This window comes from Malus domestica, chromosome 14 (assembly GCF_042453785.1).
Source record: "Malus domestica chromosome 14, GDT2T_hap1".
Lineage (NCBI taxonomy): Eukaryota > Viridiplantae > Streptophyta > Magnoliopsida > Rosales > Rosaceae > Malus > Malus domestica.
In genome coordinates, this window is record NC_091674.1 from 7,302,623 (window position 1) to 7,325,279 (window position 22,657).

Below are 22,657 nucleotides of genomic sequence, written 5' to 3' on the forward strand. Positions count from 1 at the left end.
TCATTGTGCCTTTATTTATAGTAGTAGTAAAGGTTAATTACTTACCCTTTTAGGATTACAACTCTAATAGGATATTAACTACTAATAGGAATATAAGAGATATTCCAATATATACTATGATTTACACAATCACATTTCTAATCTAATAGGACTGAAACAGTTTCAACATTTTGAATCATAACAAAACACATCCTAATAATTTTATTTAAGAGTAAATTGTACAAATGGTCCCTCAACTAAAAATCCATTACCTTTGGTCCCTCAACTTATCAAAACGTGCAGCTATGGTCCCTCAACTAAAAATCCATTACCATTGGTCCCTGAACTTTAATTCAAGTGGAGAAATGGTCCTTTAACTTTAACCCAATTGTAGTAATGGTCCTTCCAATATAACTCGTTTTAACAAATTTTTTGACATAGTTGACGAAAAAAACCATAATTATACACTTTGATGAGTTAAGGGACCCTAATTATATTAATAGTCATTCCAACATAGCTTATTTTGACAAAATTTTGACAAAATTGATGAAAAGGACTATAGCTACACATTTTGATAAGTTGAGGGATCAATGGTAATGGATTTTTAGTTGAGGGACCATTGCTCCAATTTGATTAAAGTTGAGGGACCATTTGTACAATTTACTCAAGATTTAATTGTTAGGACAAAACCAAACATTAAATAGCCCAATAAAACTGACCCAATAAGAACATCTCTAAAGAAGATGTCAATTTTTAAACATAAGATTTAAATTTGAAGTCTTATGTGGCACATTGATTTTTTTTTATAAAAAAAAAATGTTCTCAAACCGATATGTTAAATTTAAACTATTATTTATTACCTTATTTACTTTTATAATTTTAATTAGTATTTTTAAAACAAAAAATAAAAATAAAAATTATGAAAGACATTTATTAACTACTAAAAATAGATTTGAAGCTGCTGTCAAATTTGACAACAACTTTCACCATTTCATATCATTCCACATAAAAATTGATATTTCGGTTGAAAAACACAGATGATGCCTTTGGATATGCTCTAAGACTGTCATTTTCTTCTCTCTACCTCTCTCATTTTCCACCCGACCCCATCCCCTCTCTCTTTCTCTCTCTCCTCCTCTCCTCCTCTCCTCATCTCCTCCCATCCATCTTTTTTTTTTTCTCTCTCCCCTCTATCCTCTTCCACCCGGCCTCACCCCCTCTTTCTCTCGCTCCTCTCTATTTCCGTCCACCTCTATCTTCCCTCTCCTTTTCCATATAGCCTCACCCCTCTTTTTCTTTCTCTCTTCTTTCCTCCCGTCGACTTCCTCTCTCCTTACACACACACACATATATATATCTTAAATGATTTTTCATAAAATTTTATTCATGAAAACATTTAATTGTTTTTTTTTAAAGAACAATTTTGTAAATTATTTAAAAAAATAATAATGTCACTGTCTAAAAATGATGACATGATGGTGGTAGCTTCTTATTCGGATTCAGCGATTAAGCTAAAGATGAGAGAGTCCCATTCACAAAAAAAATAAAAATAAAAAGGAAAAGATTATGAAAAAGGTAGAAAAGAGAGAGAGAGAGAGAGAGAGAGAGAGAGAGAGAGAGATAGGTGAGGCGAGGGAGAGAATGCAAATTGCAATTTGCTTATTTAGATTTTCGTTCTTTTACGAACAAGTAATGCTAAGAAAATCAAAATTTTAAATCAAATTGTGTAAATTAAATGATGTGATTGTTGATAATTTGATTATTAACCAAGTGTCGATTAACGTGTTTATTTCTTATTGGTGATACATCATTTGGTTTGCAAATTTGATTAAAAAATTTGATCTCTCTAGCATTATCTTTTACGAAATAATGAATCTCTAGCCGCTATACGTGGATGCTATTAGCTAATTAGGAATGTATCATAGCAGTCAGCGATCCGTTGTTAGTGATAGTGGCCGGCATTGTTTGAGGTGTGGTGGGGGTGGTGTTGGTCGTGCGAGTTGGTGGGTGCGGTGTGTTGTGTTTAGGGCAGTTCGAAAATAAATGTGGTATTCTTAGAAAAAAAAAGTTGAAAATTATATATTCAGCTATGTGTACATAGAAATTATGGTGAACTTAGACAGCAAGTGGTGTTCAAATGTCAAAAATAAAAATGAACATGGATGTGCACGAGGAGAAAATGGGCCTCGGATAACACTTTACTTGATTATTGAAGGTTTGGTTTAATGGAGTGTAATTGACAATCCATGATTGTCCATAGAATTAGGAACCCATCTTTAATTTGTCCAGGGGTTGGATTTGGTTACCATCTACAACAAAACTCAAGCCTCTCTCAAACCAGAACACATATTTATGGCATTCATATTATACTGTAAAAATCCCTTTACTGTTAACCAAATCCCAAATCCCAAATCATCTTCTGTTGATCAACAGACACAAAAAACCATGCCCAACCCTATCTTTTTTCCCCCATCACACGTGAATCCGTGAAGTTTAATTTAATTTTCATACAAAGCAACTAAAAATTGCAGCATTTGTAAATCAATGTTCAGACTGAAGCAGCGAAGCTCAATGTTCCTCAAAGGAAGAGAAGTCGATAACTGCCCCGTGGGTCCTCGAGTCCAGGGACTGAAGTGATCTCACGACTTCAGACATGGAAGGTCTTTTCTCCGGCATCACAGAAGTGCAACAGAGAGCGATTTCTAAAGCTCCTAGTATCTCTTGCTGGGAAGAATTTTTTATTTTGGGATCGAGAACTTGGACAGCGCCATTTGTAATGTTGACCTTCCGTCGCACCCACTTTACAATGTCAAGAGACTCGGATGGCTCCGCTTGCTCAGCTGGCCGGCCTGTCACGAGCTCCAATAGTACAACACCGTAGCTGTAAACATCCATTTGTTCAGTTACTTTCTTAGTGTACTTGCATTCTGCAATCAACAAATATATGTCATAAGAGAGTGAACAAATCTTTCGGTATATATTTGGCAACATGTCAGCATGTCACGAGTCTTTAGCAAATTTTGATTACTATCAGAATAATTCAATGATCAAGAAAATATTCAAAGACCACATATATGATGTTAATCTAAGACACATTTCTATGCAACATAAGATGCAGAAGAGTAGCTAGCAATGGTTCCAGCGAAAACATTAGTACGAGGATAAATATGCAGCAACAAACTGCATGCAAAAATTCGTTTCAGTTCGCAATTCTCTTACCTGGCGCATTGTAACAGGATAAAGTAGATTCTGAAGCCAAGGTTGATTGAAAGGCAGCTTCTCCCACAATTCTGTCGAGAGCAAAATCTGTGAGCTTTGGTTCAAACTCTGCATCCAGAAGGATATTGTTTGACTTGAGATTTCTATGAAGCAAATGAGGAACATAATCCTTGTGGAGGTATGCCAGTCCTTGCGCAATGCCAATGGCAATTCTCAATCTAACACTCCACTGCAAATTAAAATCAGGTCTGCAGATCAAGTCCCCCAAGCTCCCTTTCTGTTGGAACTCATATATCAGAAATATTGAATCATCGGAATAGCAGAATCCCAGAACTTTTACAATGTTCTTATGCCTTATCTTGGCCAAGGTCTTGATCTCAGCCTTCAAAGTTTTCGAAGACTGGATCCCGAAATTCACAAGCTTCTTCACAGCAACAAGTTCACCACTTGGTAAACTTACAATGTAAACTCTACCAAACACCCCACCACACCCTGCAGCAGATTTCTCATCCATTCCCATCATCAAGTCATGCTCAGTGACTCTGAGAGGATAAAAGAACACCGAACGCCAAAGGCCGACTTGAGCTCGCTGCTTATAATATCGATGATAAAAAATAAACCCACCAGCAATAATCAGAGTTCCAACAGCAAAAGCTAAAGATATCAAGGCACTTGTCAATGTCGTAAGATCAGAAGAATGGTGTCTTGGCTGGTCATCAGAACAAGAGTCGAGTAATCCTGGACCGCAAAGGTCAGGATTTCCTTGAAGAAATGAAGCTGGGAGGCCTGCGATAAGAGAGTAGGGGACTCTACCAGATAGCTGATTAAAGGAAACATTGAAGAGTGCAAGCTTCAAGTTCTGAAGCGCCTGTGGAAGGGGACCGGTTAGCTTATTGTCAGAAAGATCAAGGTAAGTTAGCACTGGTAATTCACCAAGAGATTCTGGGATACTCCCACTAAGATTGTTGTCTGCCAAAGACAATGACACTAGCTTCCTGCAATTCTTAACCTCCGGAATTTGACCCAAGAGCGCATTGTGGGAGAGATTCACTATACTCATAACAGGGGAGTCACAGAAGTTTGTTGGGAGTTCACCATATAAACCATTAAGAGAAGCCGAGAATCTATATAAACTCTTGACTAACCCAAGACCATGAGGAATTTTGCCAGTGAAGCTGTTGTTATCTATTTGAACCTGCTCCAACTGACCAGCCATTGATACTGAATCAGGTATTTCTCCCGAAAACCGGTTATTCTCAGCTCTTAAGAGCTTAATTTTGGGCAATGACCATAGCCCAACTGGGAAATCCCCAGAAAACAAATTGTTTTGAACTTCAAACACCTCAAGCCTTGAGCATTCACTAATGGAGTTCGGTATTGTACCATTGAACACATTTGTGTGAAGGCTGAGGTTTATAAGGTATTTTCCGTTACAGATGCCATTTGGGAAAAACCCAGAAAGCCTATTCTCTGAAACATCAAAGGACACCAAGTTTTTGAGAGAAAACCCTAGTATCTGAGGAACCCTACCTGTTAAGTTATTTTGGGAAAAGTCCAAAACACTCAAACTTTGTAGACCCACCAAAGAATTAGGAATTACACCATGAAAACCAGAGCTTTGCAAGAACAACTTCTCAAGCTTCACAAGCTTCCCAATGTCTGTAGGAATCTCACTCACCAAGTACGTATTTTGGGACAGATCAAGAACAACTAGCTCAGTCAAATTCGCAAAAATAGAGGGCACACTACCTGAAAATAAAAAATTCGCTTTTGATCAATAAATAATTTCATATTCCGTCATGACACTTTATTTTCTAATTAACATAGTCAATAGAAAAAAATTTCCTCTTCAATTAAGGTCAATATCCAAAGCAAAAAATATATTGATTGATTTAATTCTAATAGCAATTTTTTTTAACCTCAAACGAAATACTCTACTTGAAAGCAAGTTGCTTTCCAACCAAGATCAAATATCGAAAGCATATAATGTTGATTGACTTAATCCTAATATCGAAAATACTTTGTGACCGCAAACGAAATACCCTACCCGTAAGCAAGTTGCTTCCCAAGTTGAGAAATTGGAGGCTGTGGAGTGCACCAATGGCTTGCGGGATGTTTCCTTCAACACGGTTTTTGCTCAAGTCGAGAACTTTCAAGTTACCAAACTGAGAAATCTGGTTCAAGATTGTACCCCAGATTAAATTGTTGCTGAGATTCAAAGTCTCCAGAGAAGTGCACTGAGAGAGGTGGAGAGGGATGGGCTGGTTGAAGAAGTTGCCTGCAAGGTTGAGCTCTGACAGATAAGGGAGCCCACAGATTGCGGGTGAGATGTCACCTGAAAGATTGAAGCTTTGGAGGTTGAGGGAGGTGACGGAGAGTGTGGTGGTGGTGGTGGCAGTGCAGTTGATTCCAGCCCATTGGCAGTGGTGGGTGCCCGAGGTGTTGGACCAGGTTGAGAGTGAGTTTTGGGGGTCTTTAATGGAGGCCTTGAAGGTGAGAAGAATGTCTGGTTCTGATAATAATGCTGAAGTGAGAAGGAAAAATGTGGAGATTAGAGAGAGAAGTAAAGGATGTTTGCAGGAAGTAGCCATTGGAGGAGGAGAAGGAAGAAATCTGAGAGAGAGAGCTATCAGTGAAGTGGGGAGAGACAGAGTGAGAGTCAGAAGTGAGAGGAGTTGGGGATTTGCTGGGTTTGTTTGATGAGATCAAGGGCATATCAGCAAAAAGATATAACATCAGAACTTTTGACGATTGCAAAAGGTTGAGGTACAAACAGTGCATTCATTTAAAATTCCATTAAACTAATATATATTTTTGTACCCTTTGATCCGAAACTGAATGAGCAGTCCAACTGACATGCACAAGAATAAAAAAATGGAAATTTACTTAATTCCAGAATATAATATATATATATATATATATATGTATGTATTATTCAAAAAAATAAGAATAATGTTGATTAAACAAAAATGTTTAAAATGTTAAAAAAGACGTGTGAAATTACATCTTTAATAACGTTTATAGAATCAAACATTCAATTAATTAGTTTATTATAGAAGTTTACCATTTTTATGGGCCATTGTTAACATTATTATGATCAGCAAGCATATCTTGTAGAAAATTGCCCCTGCATATTCAGCACTGCACATAACAAATACTTTTTAATTTTTTTTTCTTTTTAGTCAAATATACAGGAGTTATTATTTTTCACACAAACATATGTATCCACTTCTTTGGACTACAAATAAATACATATGTTCTGATAACTCAATAACTTGTGATTCTTTTTAACATCATGTATTTTCTATACTAATACAGAAAAGTCTTTCAAGATCAATTTCATGGTTTACAATTATTTAGGTTTGTGCGACTCATATCTCGTGACCACGAAAAAACTTCAATGGGGCAGCATCCCCTTCTCTAATCCTACACTTGCTCACACATCATCTTCTATGTTGTGTTGTAGCAACTTTTAATTAATTTGCCCTGCATATCTGACCACATCTCATATAATCAAAGCTCTCATAGAGTTCAACTACAACCGGTGAAATTAGCATTTCAATAGAAATCAGCTACCAAATTAGGCTAAAAAAGATTAATCATGACCACATCAAACTTAATCATGAACTGACTAATATTTTAATTAATTCCTGCATTGTAGTCTTTTTGCTTTTCTTTTCTTATTTTTTTTAACTGCATTGCAGTCACGGGTAATAGTTATTGTAATATTCAAAATTTCTAACACAGAAAAGCCCAAAAAGCTAGAACGTTTTAATAACTTGTAAAGTTGAAATTTAGCAAGAAAATGCTGTCTCCAATCTCAGCACCACCTCCACCTATATTTTCTGTGTTTTTTTCCTTTACAAAATTATCAGTAGATTGTTTCAAAAAAAAAATATCAGTGGATGAAAAGAATCCTAAGAAACATATATTATATATATAATACACAATGAGGACAAGATTTGACCTTCCACCAACCACACAGAAACCCTTGTTGGAACGGAAATCTTCATTCATTATCGCATGCATTTTACCTTTTTCTCGTGTAACTAGAAAAAATCTTACATACACTGATATATGCATCCAAAATGATATCGTAAAATCTCGTACTTATAAATAGTAGCTCGAGTCTGTGTTTTAGTTTAGAGGCGATTTGAACAGGTGTAGGTAAGTTGTTTCTCTGTAAATAGTATCTCCAGTAAATAGTAACCTAAAAACAGGAATGTGAAGTGTGATGTGAAGTTGTGAACTATCCAATCCAAATACTGGAGCTTTTTCTTGCTGTATACTTCGAAGGGTATATGAGGTAAATAAAACTGTGAACTGTAAAAAGGGTGTTAAAAGTCAGAGGGAAGTAAACAAGAAAGAAGAGCAGCGGTCAGCGGGCCTTTTGTTGTTTGGTTTGGTTTGGCCCTCGTGAACTTGGAGTGCGGAACTTGGAATCTCAAAGTGACGACAAATTGGGACAGAGAGCAAGAAACAAAAGTCCACTTCGCACGTGACAACCGGGAGCTTGGATTAGATCATAGATGCCGCACGGCACACGACACACGACACATTTCTATTCTCTTTTTAATAGAATTCTACGTTGTATTAATGTATTGTGTACATTGTATATTATAAAGTGGATCAGTACACTAATATGATGACGTTACATGTCATTGTCTATTAACATGAGACGTCGTTGAGAGAGTGTAGTATCATACAAGTTCATCTCCTCTTTGAGAGTTTAGGATTTAATTACTAAGTGTTTAGGGTTAAAGGAGTGGGTTTAAGATTAATGTTTAGAGTTTAATATCATAATTAGTAGTGGAATGCGGTATATATTTTTACATATCTCTAGCTTTACATGTACCATGTACCACTCGATGACCACTATAGTTTAAGCCTAGTAGGTGATAATTTAACCAAACTCGATTAATATTAAAAACGCTTTAAAAAAACACTGTTTGGTTCCTTATATTCGGTAATTTAACCAAACTCGATGATCACTTGTTGCCTTCTACATTATTTTCAAACCCGCCCTTTTAATTCAAGAAAAGTCTTCGTATTACATACTAAGAAGCCTACAAAACCATAATACGTATTGCAAGACTAGAGTCTGCAGCAAAAGGTCGTCCTCCCTGGTAAAATTTCAATGGTCTGTAAAAAGGTGAGAAATCACTGAGGTGGTCGGTGAAAAAACAGTCCCCAGCAGGTGAAAACGTCAATGTGAAGCTCCATTTCATCGCAAGTTGACTTTTCAGATTGAAGGCGAAAGGAAGTAAAAGGTTGAAGGAAGGACGAGTACCATAATTGCACTGCTCTGGCAAAATTCTAGTGCAAATTTCCTTGTCGTTTGTCAGCTGTAAGAATACCAGGAAACGACGGAGTACAAAGCCATGGGCTTTAGCCGGAGCCAGTTTCTATTCCTGGCTACGTTTTTGGACGGATGGAAAGTTTGGACTGAGACCAGAAAATATAAGAAATAAAAATGGCATTGTGTAACGTGTGCTTCTTAATTCAGCGTGTGGCTTGTTATTTTGATCGTATTTGTTATCAATGTTTTCTCGTTAAACCAACTTTGTAGCAGACGCTTTTGCTTTATTGAGACATAATTTAGATAGAGTCCAAGTTTGGTTACACACCCTCCCTCATGATTTGAAAAATACCTCATAGCTTTCATTGATAACTACAAAATCAGATATAACCACAGAAGCACGGGGACCAAACCCATTAACTAAAACATTTGCCAACAAGTAAATTTGATGTGAGGTTCGAAGGTTTCTCAAACTCGGTACAACAGTTCTTAGAAAAGAAAAAAAAGAGAAGCGAGATATACAATGAGCAAAATCATTAACTTGACAACACACATGGGTAGCAGTTAGTGATCACATTCAACAGTATCTTCTATAGTAATCTCAACTAAGGTTCTAAAAGACGCTAGGCGCTAGTCCGGCGGCGGGTTGGAGCCTAGCACCTAGGCGGCTAGACGGAGCCTAGGCGGATTTAAGTAAATCTATTGTATTTCGTGTAAATAAGTGTCTGTTTATACTTAAAATATATATAATTTCATCATAAACTAGAAAATAGAATGACATATATATTATGAAGTATTGGAACATAATGAAAACACGGAAAGCAAACATATAATGTGTGTTTATTTAAGTGTTCAATAAGTCTCTTACAATTTATTGGAAGCAATAAAATACAAAAGGAAAGTTATCTATTTTCTATCTAAGTAAGTTGTCATCTAGGCAGGTCTAGGCGAGCTAGGAGGGTGCCTAGGCAGTCTAGATGGTTTAGGCAGGGTTCTCATCAGGTCTAGACGCCCTTTCTTAATTTTCAAACGCCTAAGCATTAATTAAGACGGTGGTCAATCGCCTAGCGCCTAGACGGGGCCTAAGAGGTGCTAGGTGGGGATTTTAAAACAGTGATCCCAACAGTAGACCAATTAATAGAAATGGGTTTTTTCTTTGTAATTTCTTCTTTTTGCAGTTTTTTTTAAATAAAAAAAAACAATTTTGAATATCACATTTTTTTTTCAAGTCAATAGTGTCCACACATGCAATTAATTCCACATCAACCATTTAAATTTGAAAGGAAAGACAATAAAATAAACACAATAATTCGGGCTAGGTAAAGTAAAGACCTAAATTCAAGCAAAATGAATTAGCGCACTCTTGTACCATGTCAAGATTTCAAGCACCCTACTACTAGTCGCACCAATATAAACATACCTACATATACTGTTAAGGGGAAAAAAACATCGGATGACATCTATTCAAAAGTTCACAAATTTTTACCAAATTGTAAAGTCCAACTCTGAAAATTCCTAGATAACATCAACTTCGAAAATTCTAAGAACTCTGAATATTCCGAAATTATTTGAAAATTGGAAGGAAAACTGGATTTCGAAATTTTTTTAATGTTAAAATTTGATCTAATGAAATTGACTTATTTTGGTTGAAAAATGGCCTCTTTCCTCCCTTCTGGTGGTGCTCTTTCTAGTTTCTATGTATTTGGTATTGCCTTCTCAATCAACAATAATAAAAAGTAAATTTGATTGGTTCCGTTAACAACTACTAACAATGTCCAATCGATTACTTACTTGGAACATCCAGCTGTAAGACAAAAAAAAAAAAACATAATTATTAATGCATTTGAAGCAAATACAACCTGCAGCTTGTAAGATAAGTTTGATGGAAACATTGAGTTGAGGGGAGGACATTACCTCACTAATGTTTCATCATAAGAGATGCCTCCCGATGTGCACTAAATTCAGCATTCTCATTATTTTGCCTTTTGACACTGACTAGGAAAAGAAAAAGAAAGGCCATCACTCATACTTTTGAATTATGTAGATATATTTTCAGGATTTTCTACGTAAACATTATATTCATGATTTTGTTATGCTTTATATAGTTTCATCATACCTTTTTTTTTTTTAATGAAAAGGTGATAATGAATTAGGTGAGTCGAACTACATATAAGGTTTTGTCGTTGGACTATAATGGTAGCCTGATTCTCTTAATCTGCACAAGACTGTTAGAAAGCCAAGACCCTGGGATTACTTATCATATACAAAGTAGGCTACTTCCTTTCCGATCAGAGTGATTAGAAAGAGCTAATTCCCCAATAGAATGATGCCACCCTCCCCTTGAGAGCAGCATACTTGTTAGTTGATGGAGCAAGTCGTTAAAGCTCAGTTGTATGTTATTTCCTATTTAAGAGGTTTGTAACTTAAGTCGGTAACAGCATTCCTTGATCTAAGGTTTTAGGTATGAATCCTCCATCCCCCAATATAAAAGAAAAACCATGTGATTGTATTTCTATTGCTACAAAGAAAATAAGAAACTTGGCCACAGGGTAAATAGACCTAGCTTCTCCCAGTTTGTTTAAATAAGATTACTAATCTAAATGACTATCTTTTTACCCGTAAAACAAGATTTGAACTCAAAATCTCATTTAACATTAGAAAAAAAATATTACTAGACCATACTATTTTGAGTGCAATGGTAAGATTACAAACCACTAACATTTCAAGTAATGTAAAAATATAATCAAAAGAAGGGTAGGAAAAGCATGCAAAAATGGCTAGAAAACATTATGCCAAAATAGTAGAACTAGGTGGATGCTGCTAATAATTCTGCATTAAAATGGTCAATGTGCCATGATACAAACCACGAGGAGATCCAAAAAAGTGGTGGCACATATTGCCATTCCTAATCATCCAATCCTAACCTTCCCCCACACACAATCATACCTAGAAACTGAGATCCAGAACTACTACAAACTTAAAAGCAAGCAAACAGCTGTAAATTCTACTGTTTGGTATATTACCATTTTATTTATCCTCAACCTCTCGTTCCACTCCAAACCATGGATAATGACTTGCACGAAACAGTCATATCATTACGTGACATTTTAGTTTGATAATATTGCATCGTGTAAAAAAATACATATAATATGTCATTATTAGAGTGAGATATTGCAGTGACGGTGAACCTACAAATTCAAACCATCAATCTGTGTTATCTACGTATATACATAGATCATGGTGTTCGAACTCATGAATTCCTCTATATTGAGGGCCTAAAATCTTATTTCATAACATATTTTAATCAAGAAATTTACCATTTTGCATTGGCTTGTGACTCGGAGCTGAGAACGTCAATCAATAAAAAAATGTCTGTCTGAGTATTCACTCTTCTTCCATGAAAAAAGATCGCAACCTAATCTTATGAATTGACTAATAAATAGTATATTGAGATGCGGATTAAACAATAATGCATGTTCTCCTCCTCAAAAGCGTCTTAGCTTTTTGAGCATCCAAAGATCGACAATAACACAGATGCTATGTAATTATTTTCATTTGGTACATAAATGTGAGAGTTGGGGCAAAATATTACCCTTGACTGCAGAGATAGAAAGAAGTGGATATATTACCGTTACACGGTCGAATATCTTAAAAAAAAATGATAGAATTTTGCACTCAAGTGACGATAGAGTTACAGGAATGAGATTATATACGAATATATACTATCACGATTTCAAAGTGGGTCACTGATCCACTACTAAACACACAAGTATTATTCTAACTTACCACCTCCACACTTCCGTCAAGTGTTAAATTTTAGGGAATTGTTAGTAGCACTCTAAAAATCTCATTCTACACTCCTCACAAGTGTATGTTTCTTTCTAATTATAGAAAATTTGGAGTGCTAATTGAAATTTTTGGAGTGCTAATAGAAATTCTCAAATTTTATTACAAAAATTCTTGATATAATTTTGCGTGGAACCATTCAACAATAAGGTAAAATTTATTCTGTAAATAATTTTTTTTTTGTCGAACTCTATTCTCCTACAATCGATTGCAGAGTAAAATTCCATGGCAGAAAAAGGGGCTACTTGCATGTAGTTTTCCCTAAACAGAAACCCCAAGTCCCAAAAAAGGATTTGAACCTTGGAGGGTGGCCTTTTTGTCTTTGATGAAGAAAACAACGGAACAAGCATGGGGGTGGTGGGGAGAGTGAAAGCTAAAGCTATTAGGAGCCACGGGTAAAAACCAAGCAATAATGCACACTACTCCATAGCCTATACTATTGCTTTTCAGCAGACGGTGGAAAGTAAGTACAATTTTCACCAAAATATTGTTTGCTCATAGAGAACAACTTATATGACATTATGTATATTGTTACGTTGTGTATGTATTTTTATTTTATTAACATAAGAAGGTATCGTAATTGTATACTCATGTCATATAAGTCTTCAAATTATAGGCCTACAATCAACAAAATACTATAATTTTTTCTTTTTATTTAATACTGAAACGACAATTGGTTACCTGTCACACACCCTCTTAATTTTCGACCCTTGAATCAAATGTGTTCAACAATGTGATTAATTTTGGGTCTATACAACCTTTTTTTTTTTTTTTTTTTTTTGTCAATAACATTTCTATTCATAAAAACATGAAGAACGAGATGGGCGCAAGCCAACAACAGGAACATTGACACTCTCAATCACTATCTCATCACATAGCAATTGTTCATTTGAACATGCACTTATTAAACACATGACGAGCGGTTGTTTGATACTAATGCCAATAACACTAAAACTCGATTGCATGAGATAACCTCTCCTAGAGGACTGGTGACGAATGCTATCATGAGCACAATTGCTTTTATCTTCGTCTAATGGACTGAAAAAATCCTGTCGAAAATTTATGCCAGCAGACCAACCTAATGTCTGGTTAACATTTGAGAAATAATTTCCAAACGCTCATTTTCTTCCTTATAAGCCCGTATTTATTTTGTCCTTTTTTTTTACGAAGCCCTTTGTAGTCAATATGGTATAACTGGTAACCACACCATCCATGATTATTTGGTACCTATTTTTCCAAGGAATAATAATACTGGAAGCACAAGCACTCCAATAAATCCATAAACTCTAGATAGCAGCTAATGTTAGAGGATCCATATCCAAAAAATAGACGCCAATATTGAGGACCTTTAGGGTATGTTCGGGGTAAGGAATTCAAACCGCGTTACTGAAAAATGTAGTACAAAATAGACCTGGGCAAAAAATACCGAGAATCGAACCGAATATGGTCGGTTTGGTTTTTTTTTTCTTTAGTTTATCTAGTATGGGTACAAGATCGGTTCAGTTTGGTGCTTAGTTGTTCGGTTTCGGTTCTATGTTCGATACCAAACCATACCGAATCAGTTTTTCAATTAAAATCATCGTCCACATGGTTTGTTTTTATTGGTGCTTATCCGAGTTCACAAGGACTTGGTCACACCAAAATGGATAATCTGTTTGAATGTTTTAATCAGATTGTGTGAATATAGGAGAAGTAGTCTATGTATGCTTTAATCAAGTTGTGTGAATATAGGATAATCTGTGGAACATATTCAGTGCTTCTATGAATGTTATTGTGTATGCTAGATTGACTTGTAATTGTAATCGTAATTGATATTTTTGTACTGATTAGATATAGGCTTCGAACCGTGTAAATTCTGTAGAGGATGCAATAGATTTGGAATATGAATCAGAGGGAAGCAAAAGTGAGACCGAAAGTGAAGGAGATCACGATGAGGTAAGTGGCTCCCAACTCCTACAAGGTAAACTTAGTAAGGTTTGGGAGCACTTTAGGCCTTATCAAGTTAGGACCCTAGTAACCCTCAAGGATCGAAAGGGGAATGTTGTAAAAGATGGAAATGATAAACTGGTATTGGTTCCATGTAAGACTTAGGGCTAAATGTGTCTATTGCTCGGACATACAAATGATGGTGACTATGATGCCGATTCAAGCATTGGTACATCCGGAATGAGAAAACATCTTAATCGACAATGTAAATTTTATCCGGCCAACTGGAGGAAAAATCAAAAACTTCTTTATGAGGATAAGAAAAAGGGTTAAAACTTTGGTTACTAGGGAGTTCAACCAATCCAATTGTTTGGAAGCATGTGTCGAGATGATTGTTCTTGATGAGGTACCCTTTAGTACCGTTGAGAAGATCGGGTTCAATAGATTTTGTAGCGTTGCATGTCCATTGTTTCGTGTGCCTTCTAGGAGGATTTTTGTTAGAACTTGCTTAGAATGCATGCCCAATCTAGGGATAGTTTGAAAAAGGAATTGCATGCACACCGAATTTCTCTTACCATCGACACTTGGACAAAGCACTTAAAATATCAATTATATGGTCCTCACCGCACACTTTATTGAAGATGAATGGAATATGCATAAGAGGATCATTAATTTTTGTCTTATTGTTAACCACTCGGGAGCCACAATAGCTAAGTTGATTGAAAATTGTTTATTGGAATGTGGCATAGATAAAGTACTTACCATCACGGTAGACAATGCTACCGCAAATAAAGTTGCATTGGATCAACTTAGGTCAACTATTAATAGGTGGGAAAATTTACAAGCTATTTTGCATGATGAGTATTTACATGTGAGGTGTACCACTCACATAACCAATTTAATTATGGGTCAGGGGATGAATAGTCTAACCAATGGCTTCTTAACCATAAGAAATTGTGTGAGACTTGTGAGGAGCTCTCCACAAAGGTTAGAGTCTTTCAAGCAAGTTGTGTTTATGGAGAAGTTAACATGCAAAGCAAGTGTTTGCTTAGATTGCCCCACAAGGTGGAATTCCACATTTCGTATGTTGGAAGTAGCCATAAAGTTTAAGAAGGCCTTTGCTAGGATGGGAGAGGAAAGTGATACTCCTTTTAGCATGTACTTCAAAGAATTTGAAGAAGAAAATGATGAAGATGGAATAGTTGCTATTAAAGGTCAAAGAAGGGTTGGACCACTAACAGGAAAAGATTGGGAAAAGGCGGATGTGTATGTTTGGTTTTTAAGGGTTTTCTATGAGGTGACATTGTGGGTGAGTTATTCTTTAATCCCTACTGTTCATACTGCTCACCTTGATGTCATCAAAATAAAGACGGCTATCAAGAATTTGGTTCCCCCACCCAATGTGCAAACCAGTTCACCAACGGAGGTACTTTTGAATCAAATGGCAAACGACATGAGAGCAAAGTATGACAAATATTTTGGTTCTTACCTTCAATTGAACAATTTGCTAGTGGTTGCTCTTATTTTAGATCCAAGGTTCAAGTTAAGGCATGTCACTCATCTTCTCAGAAAGCAATTATTGGAAGTTGATACTCATTTAAAAACTAAGGAGATAAGAGATGTGTTGGACGCCCTTTACAAGAAATATGCCCCAAAGGTTGATGGGGGGAAGCACATGAATGTCCACACACCTCGAGAGTCTTCTTCTACTTCACTTATTGTTGAATCCTTTAAAGATGATTGTGTAGATGATTGGATTGATTTTGTAGAAGAGAGTGAGAAGCAAGTAGTAGGAGATGAGGTGGATTCATATTGGTTGGATCCTTTGGAGAAGGTGGACAAAGAAACCGATGGTGCTTTTAAAATTCTCTCATGGTGGAAGATTAATGGTTGCAAGTATCCTATATTAGCATCTATTGTAAAAGACATATTTGCCATTCAAGCATCTATCCTGGTTTCGGAGAGTGCTTTTAGTACCGGGGGGAGAGTAATTTTGGATTTTAGGAGTTCTTTAACTCCTAAATTGGTGGAGGCCTTAATTTGCATACATAATTGGATGATGGGTGATGGTATTATCACCTTAGAAGATGATGCACCTTCGTTGAGCACTTAGAGTTCTATGAAAGTATTGAAGCGGGTAATTTCTTATTTCTCTTCTTAGTTCTTGTTTGTTATAATTTTTTAGATTTTATTTTGTTGTATTTGCAAGTTGTGTATATTTTTGTATTATGTAGAGTTGTTGACATCAAGCATCTCTTCTCTCTCTATTAATAATCCAGAACAACAAGCGTCGTCTTCACAACCTTGTCACAAGCTCCTACCTGACCTCCTCGAGCTTCAAAAGGTGCTGAATCAAGGGCCCCTTCAAAGCCTCACAAACCTCTAACCACCAAGGGTGTCAAGTGTAAGGCCCCTAAAGGTTAATTGCTTTTATTTTATATGAATTGAACTTATTAGTTATTAATGCATTTAGTTTAACATTTGCTATTACATTTGGATTGTATTAATGCCATAATGCTTTGACTTGAACTTTGATTTTTCATTTTGGTTTGTACTAATGCCATAAGGCATTTACTTGAACTTTGTTGTTGGATTGAATTTGTTTTTTTTTTTTGATGTTATTGGATTGAATTTGTTGATGTTTAATGTTGTTGGGATTGAATTTGTACTAATGCCTCAATAGATATATCATATTCCCAACTATTCATGTAGCAGAAACAGGAAGATATGTGTGCACTGAAATCTGGGCCAAAAATTGATTTGTGTGAACTTTGTTAATTTTGGGCCAAAAACTGATTTAGGCGTTTTTTTTTTTTACAAAAATTGAAAAATAGGCCTTGTTCCTTAAATGCTCAAAACCAAACCGAACCTATACTTAGACCGAACCGAATCTATTAGGTTCGGTACTAAGTCTGTACAACCATTCATATTGTACCAAAATTTTGCTACGTGTTCGGATTTGTTACCACTCCAGTACCAAACCTTGCCCAGGCCTAGAACAAAATGTTATTGGAGATTAGGAATGTCCTCTATGAGCAATACAAAGGCATGTGAGAGGAGTTTGCAACTAACACATTCCAACAGACTTGGAAATATCGTACCCAAACATAGCCTAGAGGAACCTGGAACAAAATAGAAAATACGAGTTCCGAACTAAAAATAACTAAATGAATTCCATTTTCAAAGGTGCTCAACCTTTGATCAATATATAACCAACCAGCTTACTGCTGACTCGACAGTTTCTTATAAAATAGGAAGTCACACATGAAATAGAACAACTCCACCTCCAGCTGAGTAGCGGTTTACTAAATTCAAATATCTAACACATATAAACATACCATCCGACCGACAATATCTATGACCACCACATTTTTCTTTCTGTAAACCAATACTAATATATATCGACCAAGGGATATACGTCTGTCTCACGGTTCTGTCATTCATCACTTCTAAGTTCAAAGCCTCAAATATTCACCATTTCTTTTGTGAGGGAAAATACCGTAACATATTATATGGTAAAATAGAATGAAAAATAAAACTAACAAACGAAGTGAATCTTGCACCTAGCAATCACATAATTTGTGCTTCTTTGGGCTTTTTGAGGTCCAAGATGATGTCTTTTGGGTTCGAGGTCTTCTACAATTATTTTCGGAACATCTCAAGCTTTAATTCTAGCCATTTTGGGCCTGTTTTGTAGTACTGAAGATCTAGAAACGTGGCTGTTTTGAGACTATGCAAATTTTTGGCGAATTTTACTAGTCAATTTAGGATTATGTTTCCTAATTTATTTTAATTTATTTGGTTTCCTAGTTTTATTCTAAGACATTTTCTAGGTAGGGTTTTATTTTCTAGTATAAATAAGGATTTTTAGCCATTAGGGTTTTTTGGGAGAGAAATAGAGAAGATATGGGGAAAGAAGAGAATGCACACACACTTTATAGAGCTTTTGGATTCAAGTTTATTTTTAAGGTGTTTTCTATCTTTGTTTTTAATAATATTTTGTTTATAATTGTTAATAACTAATTTCCGTTTGCTAGGGCGATGCCACGAGCCTTGGCAAGAATATGTAATTTCTTTTCAATTTGCTTATGATATTATGCATGCAGGTTTTGAATTATTAATTACCGGTTCATACTGTCTAATTGTCTTAATACTTAGCTACCATTAGTATCTTTAGAAAAGTAAATTGATACAATTTTGGTCGGAGGTCGGTCCCTGAAATTGACGAAGGCTTCTTGTGATTAATATGTGCAAGTTCGCTTAGGATGAATACCACGTCTTAAGAGTTGTATGGTTTTTCAAAAGTTTTCACAAAGCTTAATGAGTCATGCATGTTTAGATTTGATCTAAAAACCACAGACGGGTTGCATGTTTAATATACACTCTATGTTGGGGTCTAAGTAGACATATTTTAAGAAAACCTAACCTTCAAAATATGCATGTGTAATTCATAAGTAATTAAAAGAACTATATAGGATTGTTAAGATGACGACGGAACCCTAGACTTTTACAATTTAATTTTCAAAAACCGTTTTTCTTTTAGTTTATTTTATTTTGTTACTTTATTTAATTATTTAATTATTAAATTCATTTTTATTATTTAAATCACAAAATCACCTTTTTTTCTCAAACTTTGTTTTAAATAATTAATTAAAATTTGATTTCACATAAATTATGCATTCAATCCATGAAGAGAACAACCATGCTAGAACCATCCATACTATAATTACTTTGTACTCTTGCAAGTATATTAGTATTTTTATCCCTACTTGTGCAGGCGATAAAATCCCTATCAATCATGTTCAAGAAAAACATAAACTACCGAGTCATCTACTCATTATTATTTACTCAACCATGAGGTGGTTACGCAACACCGCATGAATGAGTTGGCTAAGCAACAACGCATGAAGGGAGGGGTTCCAAGTTCCAACCCAACATGTACATAAACACTACCATAAAGAAAATTGGGAAGGTAAAAGAAACCAAAAAAGTCCTAATCGAGAATTCATTACCGTTTACCCACTCAATAATCCCCTACTATTTAAGCTTAATAAGTGTGTTTTTAACACTATCCTTTCTAATCTCAAACTAAGCTAAGCATACAGATACAGTATCTAAATGCAGAACAAACAATTTGAGGAAATTTTAATTGCATTGCATAGCCTAATTGTACTGTATGCTGAAATTTTCATACTATCATTTACTGCCATAAAGAAATGCATACCAAGCATACATCACACTAAAATAACTCCAAACACGTCCATCAAACCACAATAGTAAAGACTTACACACACGGAGCCATCAAAGAAATATTTCACAAACAAGGAATAGACTCCCTTAAATGATGTCCTCATTATCATGACTTAGAGAATTTTACCATTACGAGACCTAGCAAGAAAAGATGCCAAGAAAGAGAACCATATGCCTTCACTTCGTCTTGTGACTCCTAGATTTTATCAAGTTTGTCTGCCTTCACAATAGGATTGGCTTTCGCAATAGCATCCTGACCAGCAGTCTTATAATCAAAAGGACAGTCATGTTTGTCGGAATAACGATGGCTCGCACATAAGGTGTTTCCACATTTGCAATTGAACCCAGTTAAACCAACGCGCTTTCGGCAAGTAGTGCATTTGCTTGGTCCCTTTTTTTCTTTCACCTCAATTTTCATGCTTGAGGATGAGTCACTGGATGGTTCTGTTGAAACAATACTGGTCCCCACTTGTACAACTTGCACATCGACAACACTTGCAACAACCGGGTCAATGACGATGTTGCTGCTGCTGCTGACGCCATTCACAATACTGTCAATGGATGATGCAGCCAATTTAGCTTGGTCCTGCTTTAAGAGCGTGTCCTTGTAACACTTGGAACACATGTTCATTGTCGCAACCCTTCCAAAGAATCCACAGTTGTTAACACAAAGTATCGGACGGTCTGGTGCTTGGCATCCAGTTTCATCATGAGATTCCATCTTTTCTATTTATCTGAACCAAGAAAAAAAAAAGCAAGAAAACCTTGCCGTTTAAATATCATCAACTGCAGAAATACCAAACCAGCAACATACATGCATAAAAAGAGACAAAATTCTATAACGATAGATAATCAATTTGGAGATACCAAATAACGAAATGCCCAACATAATGAATACATATAAGCAATTTAGAAATGCCACACCACAAGTGCCAAACAACCAAAGAGGAAAATAGAACTCATAAGCACTTAAACACATTGAATCATGCAAGTTGGTTATGATTGGGGGCTATTTATCTCCTTCCGCCAAACATCTCAGATTTTCAACTCCGGTAAAACATCAATTATACAAATTGAATGCCCTGAGTTGAACAATCCAGGCCAACGTTTACAATTCAAACCACTTAACTTTAACAAATGCCGAAAACCCACAAAAGTTCAAAATTTTCCCCATAACGCCGGGAACTTCAACAAAATCCGATAGAATTTAAACAAGCTCAGTTCTAACCTATACCAAAACCCATAAAACTCCTACAAGTTCCTCTACACATGCCAAAATCTTCCATACTCCGATAAAACCCGAACAATCGCAGTTAGGCAACAAAAAAATCCAAACTTTCAACCATAAATGTTTTCAATTACAGACGATTGAACCCCTACACACATAATTCACCAAAAAAACCGAAAAATTATACGGAACCCGCCAAGCACAACAAATTGACCCATACAATCCAATCCGAGAATTCATAAATTTCAAAGACCAAAATCAAACTCTAACCTGTTTGTTTCGGCCGATCCAAGTCCCAAAATCCAACCAGGCGATTCCTGCTCCTCATTCAAAATTTTCAAAAAGCAACACATTAATAACCAAATCAAAGAAAAACATGGAAATAAAAAATAAATAAAAAATAAAAACACAGACAGATAGAGGGGAAGGGACCACGAGTTTCATACCCTAATCGAGGAGATTATTTCTTTGAAATAATTATTGAAAAATGAAAATAAATAAATGGGGGGCGAAAAATATAATATAAATAAAAAATAAAAAATAAAAAAGAGGAAGAGATAATTGGTAGTGCTTGCTGGGTTTTAGGTTTGAGGCTTCTCTTGTGGAGTCTCTTTATTATAAACCTTTCCCCTTTGCCAACGACCGCTTTCCACTAAGTCGGTGGTAATGACGTAACCGCCTCTGGACGCCGACGTTCTTGCGGCGTTGCCATTGCAACGTTGTACGAGTCCGACTCGGGGAGTTGAATATTGGGCTGGGCTGTGGTGGTTGGACCCATAATTGCGTTAGGTTAGGACTCGACATATAATCAAACAATTATTTTGTGCAAACCAAACGTTGTATAATAATTCATCTAAATTACAAGGAGGTCAACTTGGTTGAACCAGTGTTTATTACGAGAACGTTGTTTAAGCATTGTAGAGTAGGTTGGAAAAGTGAGTATAATATTAACTAGCCTTTTTGCATGCACCTTGTGTGTGTGAAGTGTCTTTCTTACATCACGGCACGCTAAGTGCGGCATACATAATTTTTCCCCTTCCATATTTTGTGCATGCATAAAGACATCTTTAGTTAAAAAAAAAAAAAAAAAAACATTTCATACGTGTTATACATGCATTGGTTTTATATGTCCATAATTTCTCATATTTAGGGAGTGATAAAATTAGTTTTCATGAGATACAAAAATTGTTAGAGAAAATATAACAAATATCAATTTGAACAAAGCAATAAACATATAAAGCTAATTATCCTTCCTTCCAAAAGACCATAGATAAAGTTGATAAGAACTTATCTTCGAATCCAAGAAGCTCCTTTACCTGAAAAGCAATCCAGGGGCGCATACCTATAACACATCTTTCACACAATTAACCACAACAATTGGTCACACCTGATTTCATCAAGTCTTAAAGCAATACCCAATTCTCAAAAACATAATAAAATTTATTTGCGAACTGAAATTTCGATTAAATTCGAACAAAAAAAATTAGGGGAAAGAAACGAATCAAATGTTCCAATTCAGGTGCAATTTCTGAGATTTCAACAGCTTCGCTTGCTTATTGAATTAGAGTTTCTGAATTAGAAGATCTGGGTTAGGTCTTAATGGAGTCTTTGATACAACTTAACCTAAAAGACCTGCCCGATATTTTTTAGCATTTGCAATGAATGCTCAAGGATTTTGTCGATTGAAGCAGAGCAATGAGCATGTAGTTTGAGCTTTACACCATGTGTGTGTGGGCAGTGGGAGAACTTAATCTCAAGGTCGGTAGTAGAGATTAGCACCATAGTGGCTCTCTCCATCATTCACAATTTGGCACCCTTAGTCTGGAAATAAGAGTTAAACAGCAACTACATATGAAATGGTAGTGAAAGTGAAACATGTTGTGTTTAGTAACTGCCATTTTGAAATGGAA

The 22,657-nt window shown here is 35.8% G+C and overlaps 2 protein-coding genes across 2 annotated transcripts; both read right to left on the reverse strand.

Annotated features, from left to right (window-relative positions):
• Positions 1-2,309: 2,309 nt before the first annotated feature.
• On the reverse strand, positions 2,310-5,996 carry LOC108169259 (probably inactive leucine-rich repeat receptor-like protein kinase At5g06940). Its single transcript, XM_017322563.3, has 3 exons — positions 5,246-5,996; positions 3,199-4,947; positions 2,310-2,906 (listed from the first exon to the last, which is right to left on the reverse strand). Exons 1-3 carry the CDS (start codon positions 5,787-5,789, stop codon positions 2,548-2,550), a joined length of 2,652 nt encoding a protein of 883 aa, XP_017178052.3. The 5' UTR covers positions 5,790-5,996; the 3' UTR covers positions 2,310-2,547.
• Positions 5,997-19,446: 13,450 nt separating this feature from the next.
• LOC103454294 (zinc finger A20 and AN1 domain-containing stress-associated protein 8-like) lies at positions 19,447-21,414 on the reverse strand. Its single transcript, XM_070812330.1, has 3 exons — positions 21,194-21,414; positions 21,018-21,064; positions 19,447-20,253 (listed from the first exon to the last, which is right to left on the reverse strand). Exon 3 carries the CDS (start codon positions 20,238-20,240, stop codon positions 19,716-19,718), a length of 525 nt encoding a protein of 174 aa, XP_070668431.1. The 5' UTR covers positions 20,241-20,253; positions 21,018-21,064; positions 21,194-21,414; the 3' UTR covers positions 19,447-19,715.
• Positions 21,415-22,657: the final 1,243 nt, after the last annotated feature.

Bases quoted from the DNA above. Each gene is read 5' to 3' on its own strand.
- LOC108169259 (XM_017322563.3), bottom strand. From the start codon at position 5,789: ATGGCTACTTCCTGCAAACATCCTTTACTTCTCTCTCTAATCTCCACA. The intron at 4,948-5,245 runs GTAGGGTATTTC...TTTTATTTTCAG, and splicing joins GGGAAGCAACTTGCTTACGG to GTAGTGTGCCCTCTATTTTT. The intron at 2,907-3,198 runs GTAAGAGAATTG...TGTTGATTGCAG, and splicing joins ATCCTGTTACAATGCGCCAG to AATGCAAGTACACTAAGAAA.
- LOC103454294 (XM_070812330.1), bottom strand. From the start codon at position 20,240: ATGGAATCTCATGATGAAACTGGATGCCAAGCACCAGACCGTCCGATA.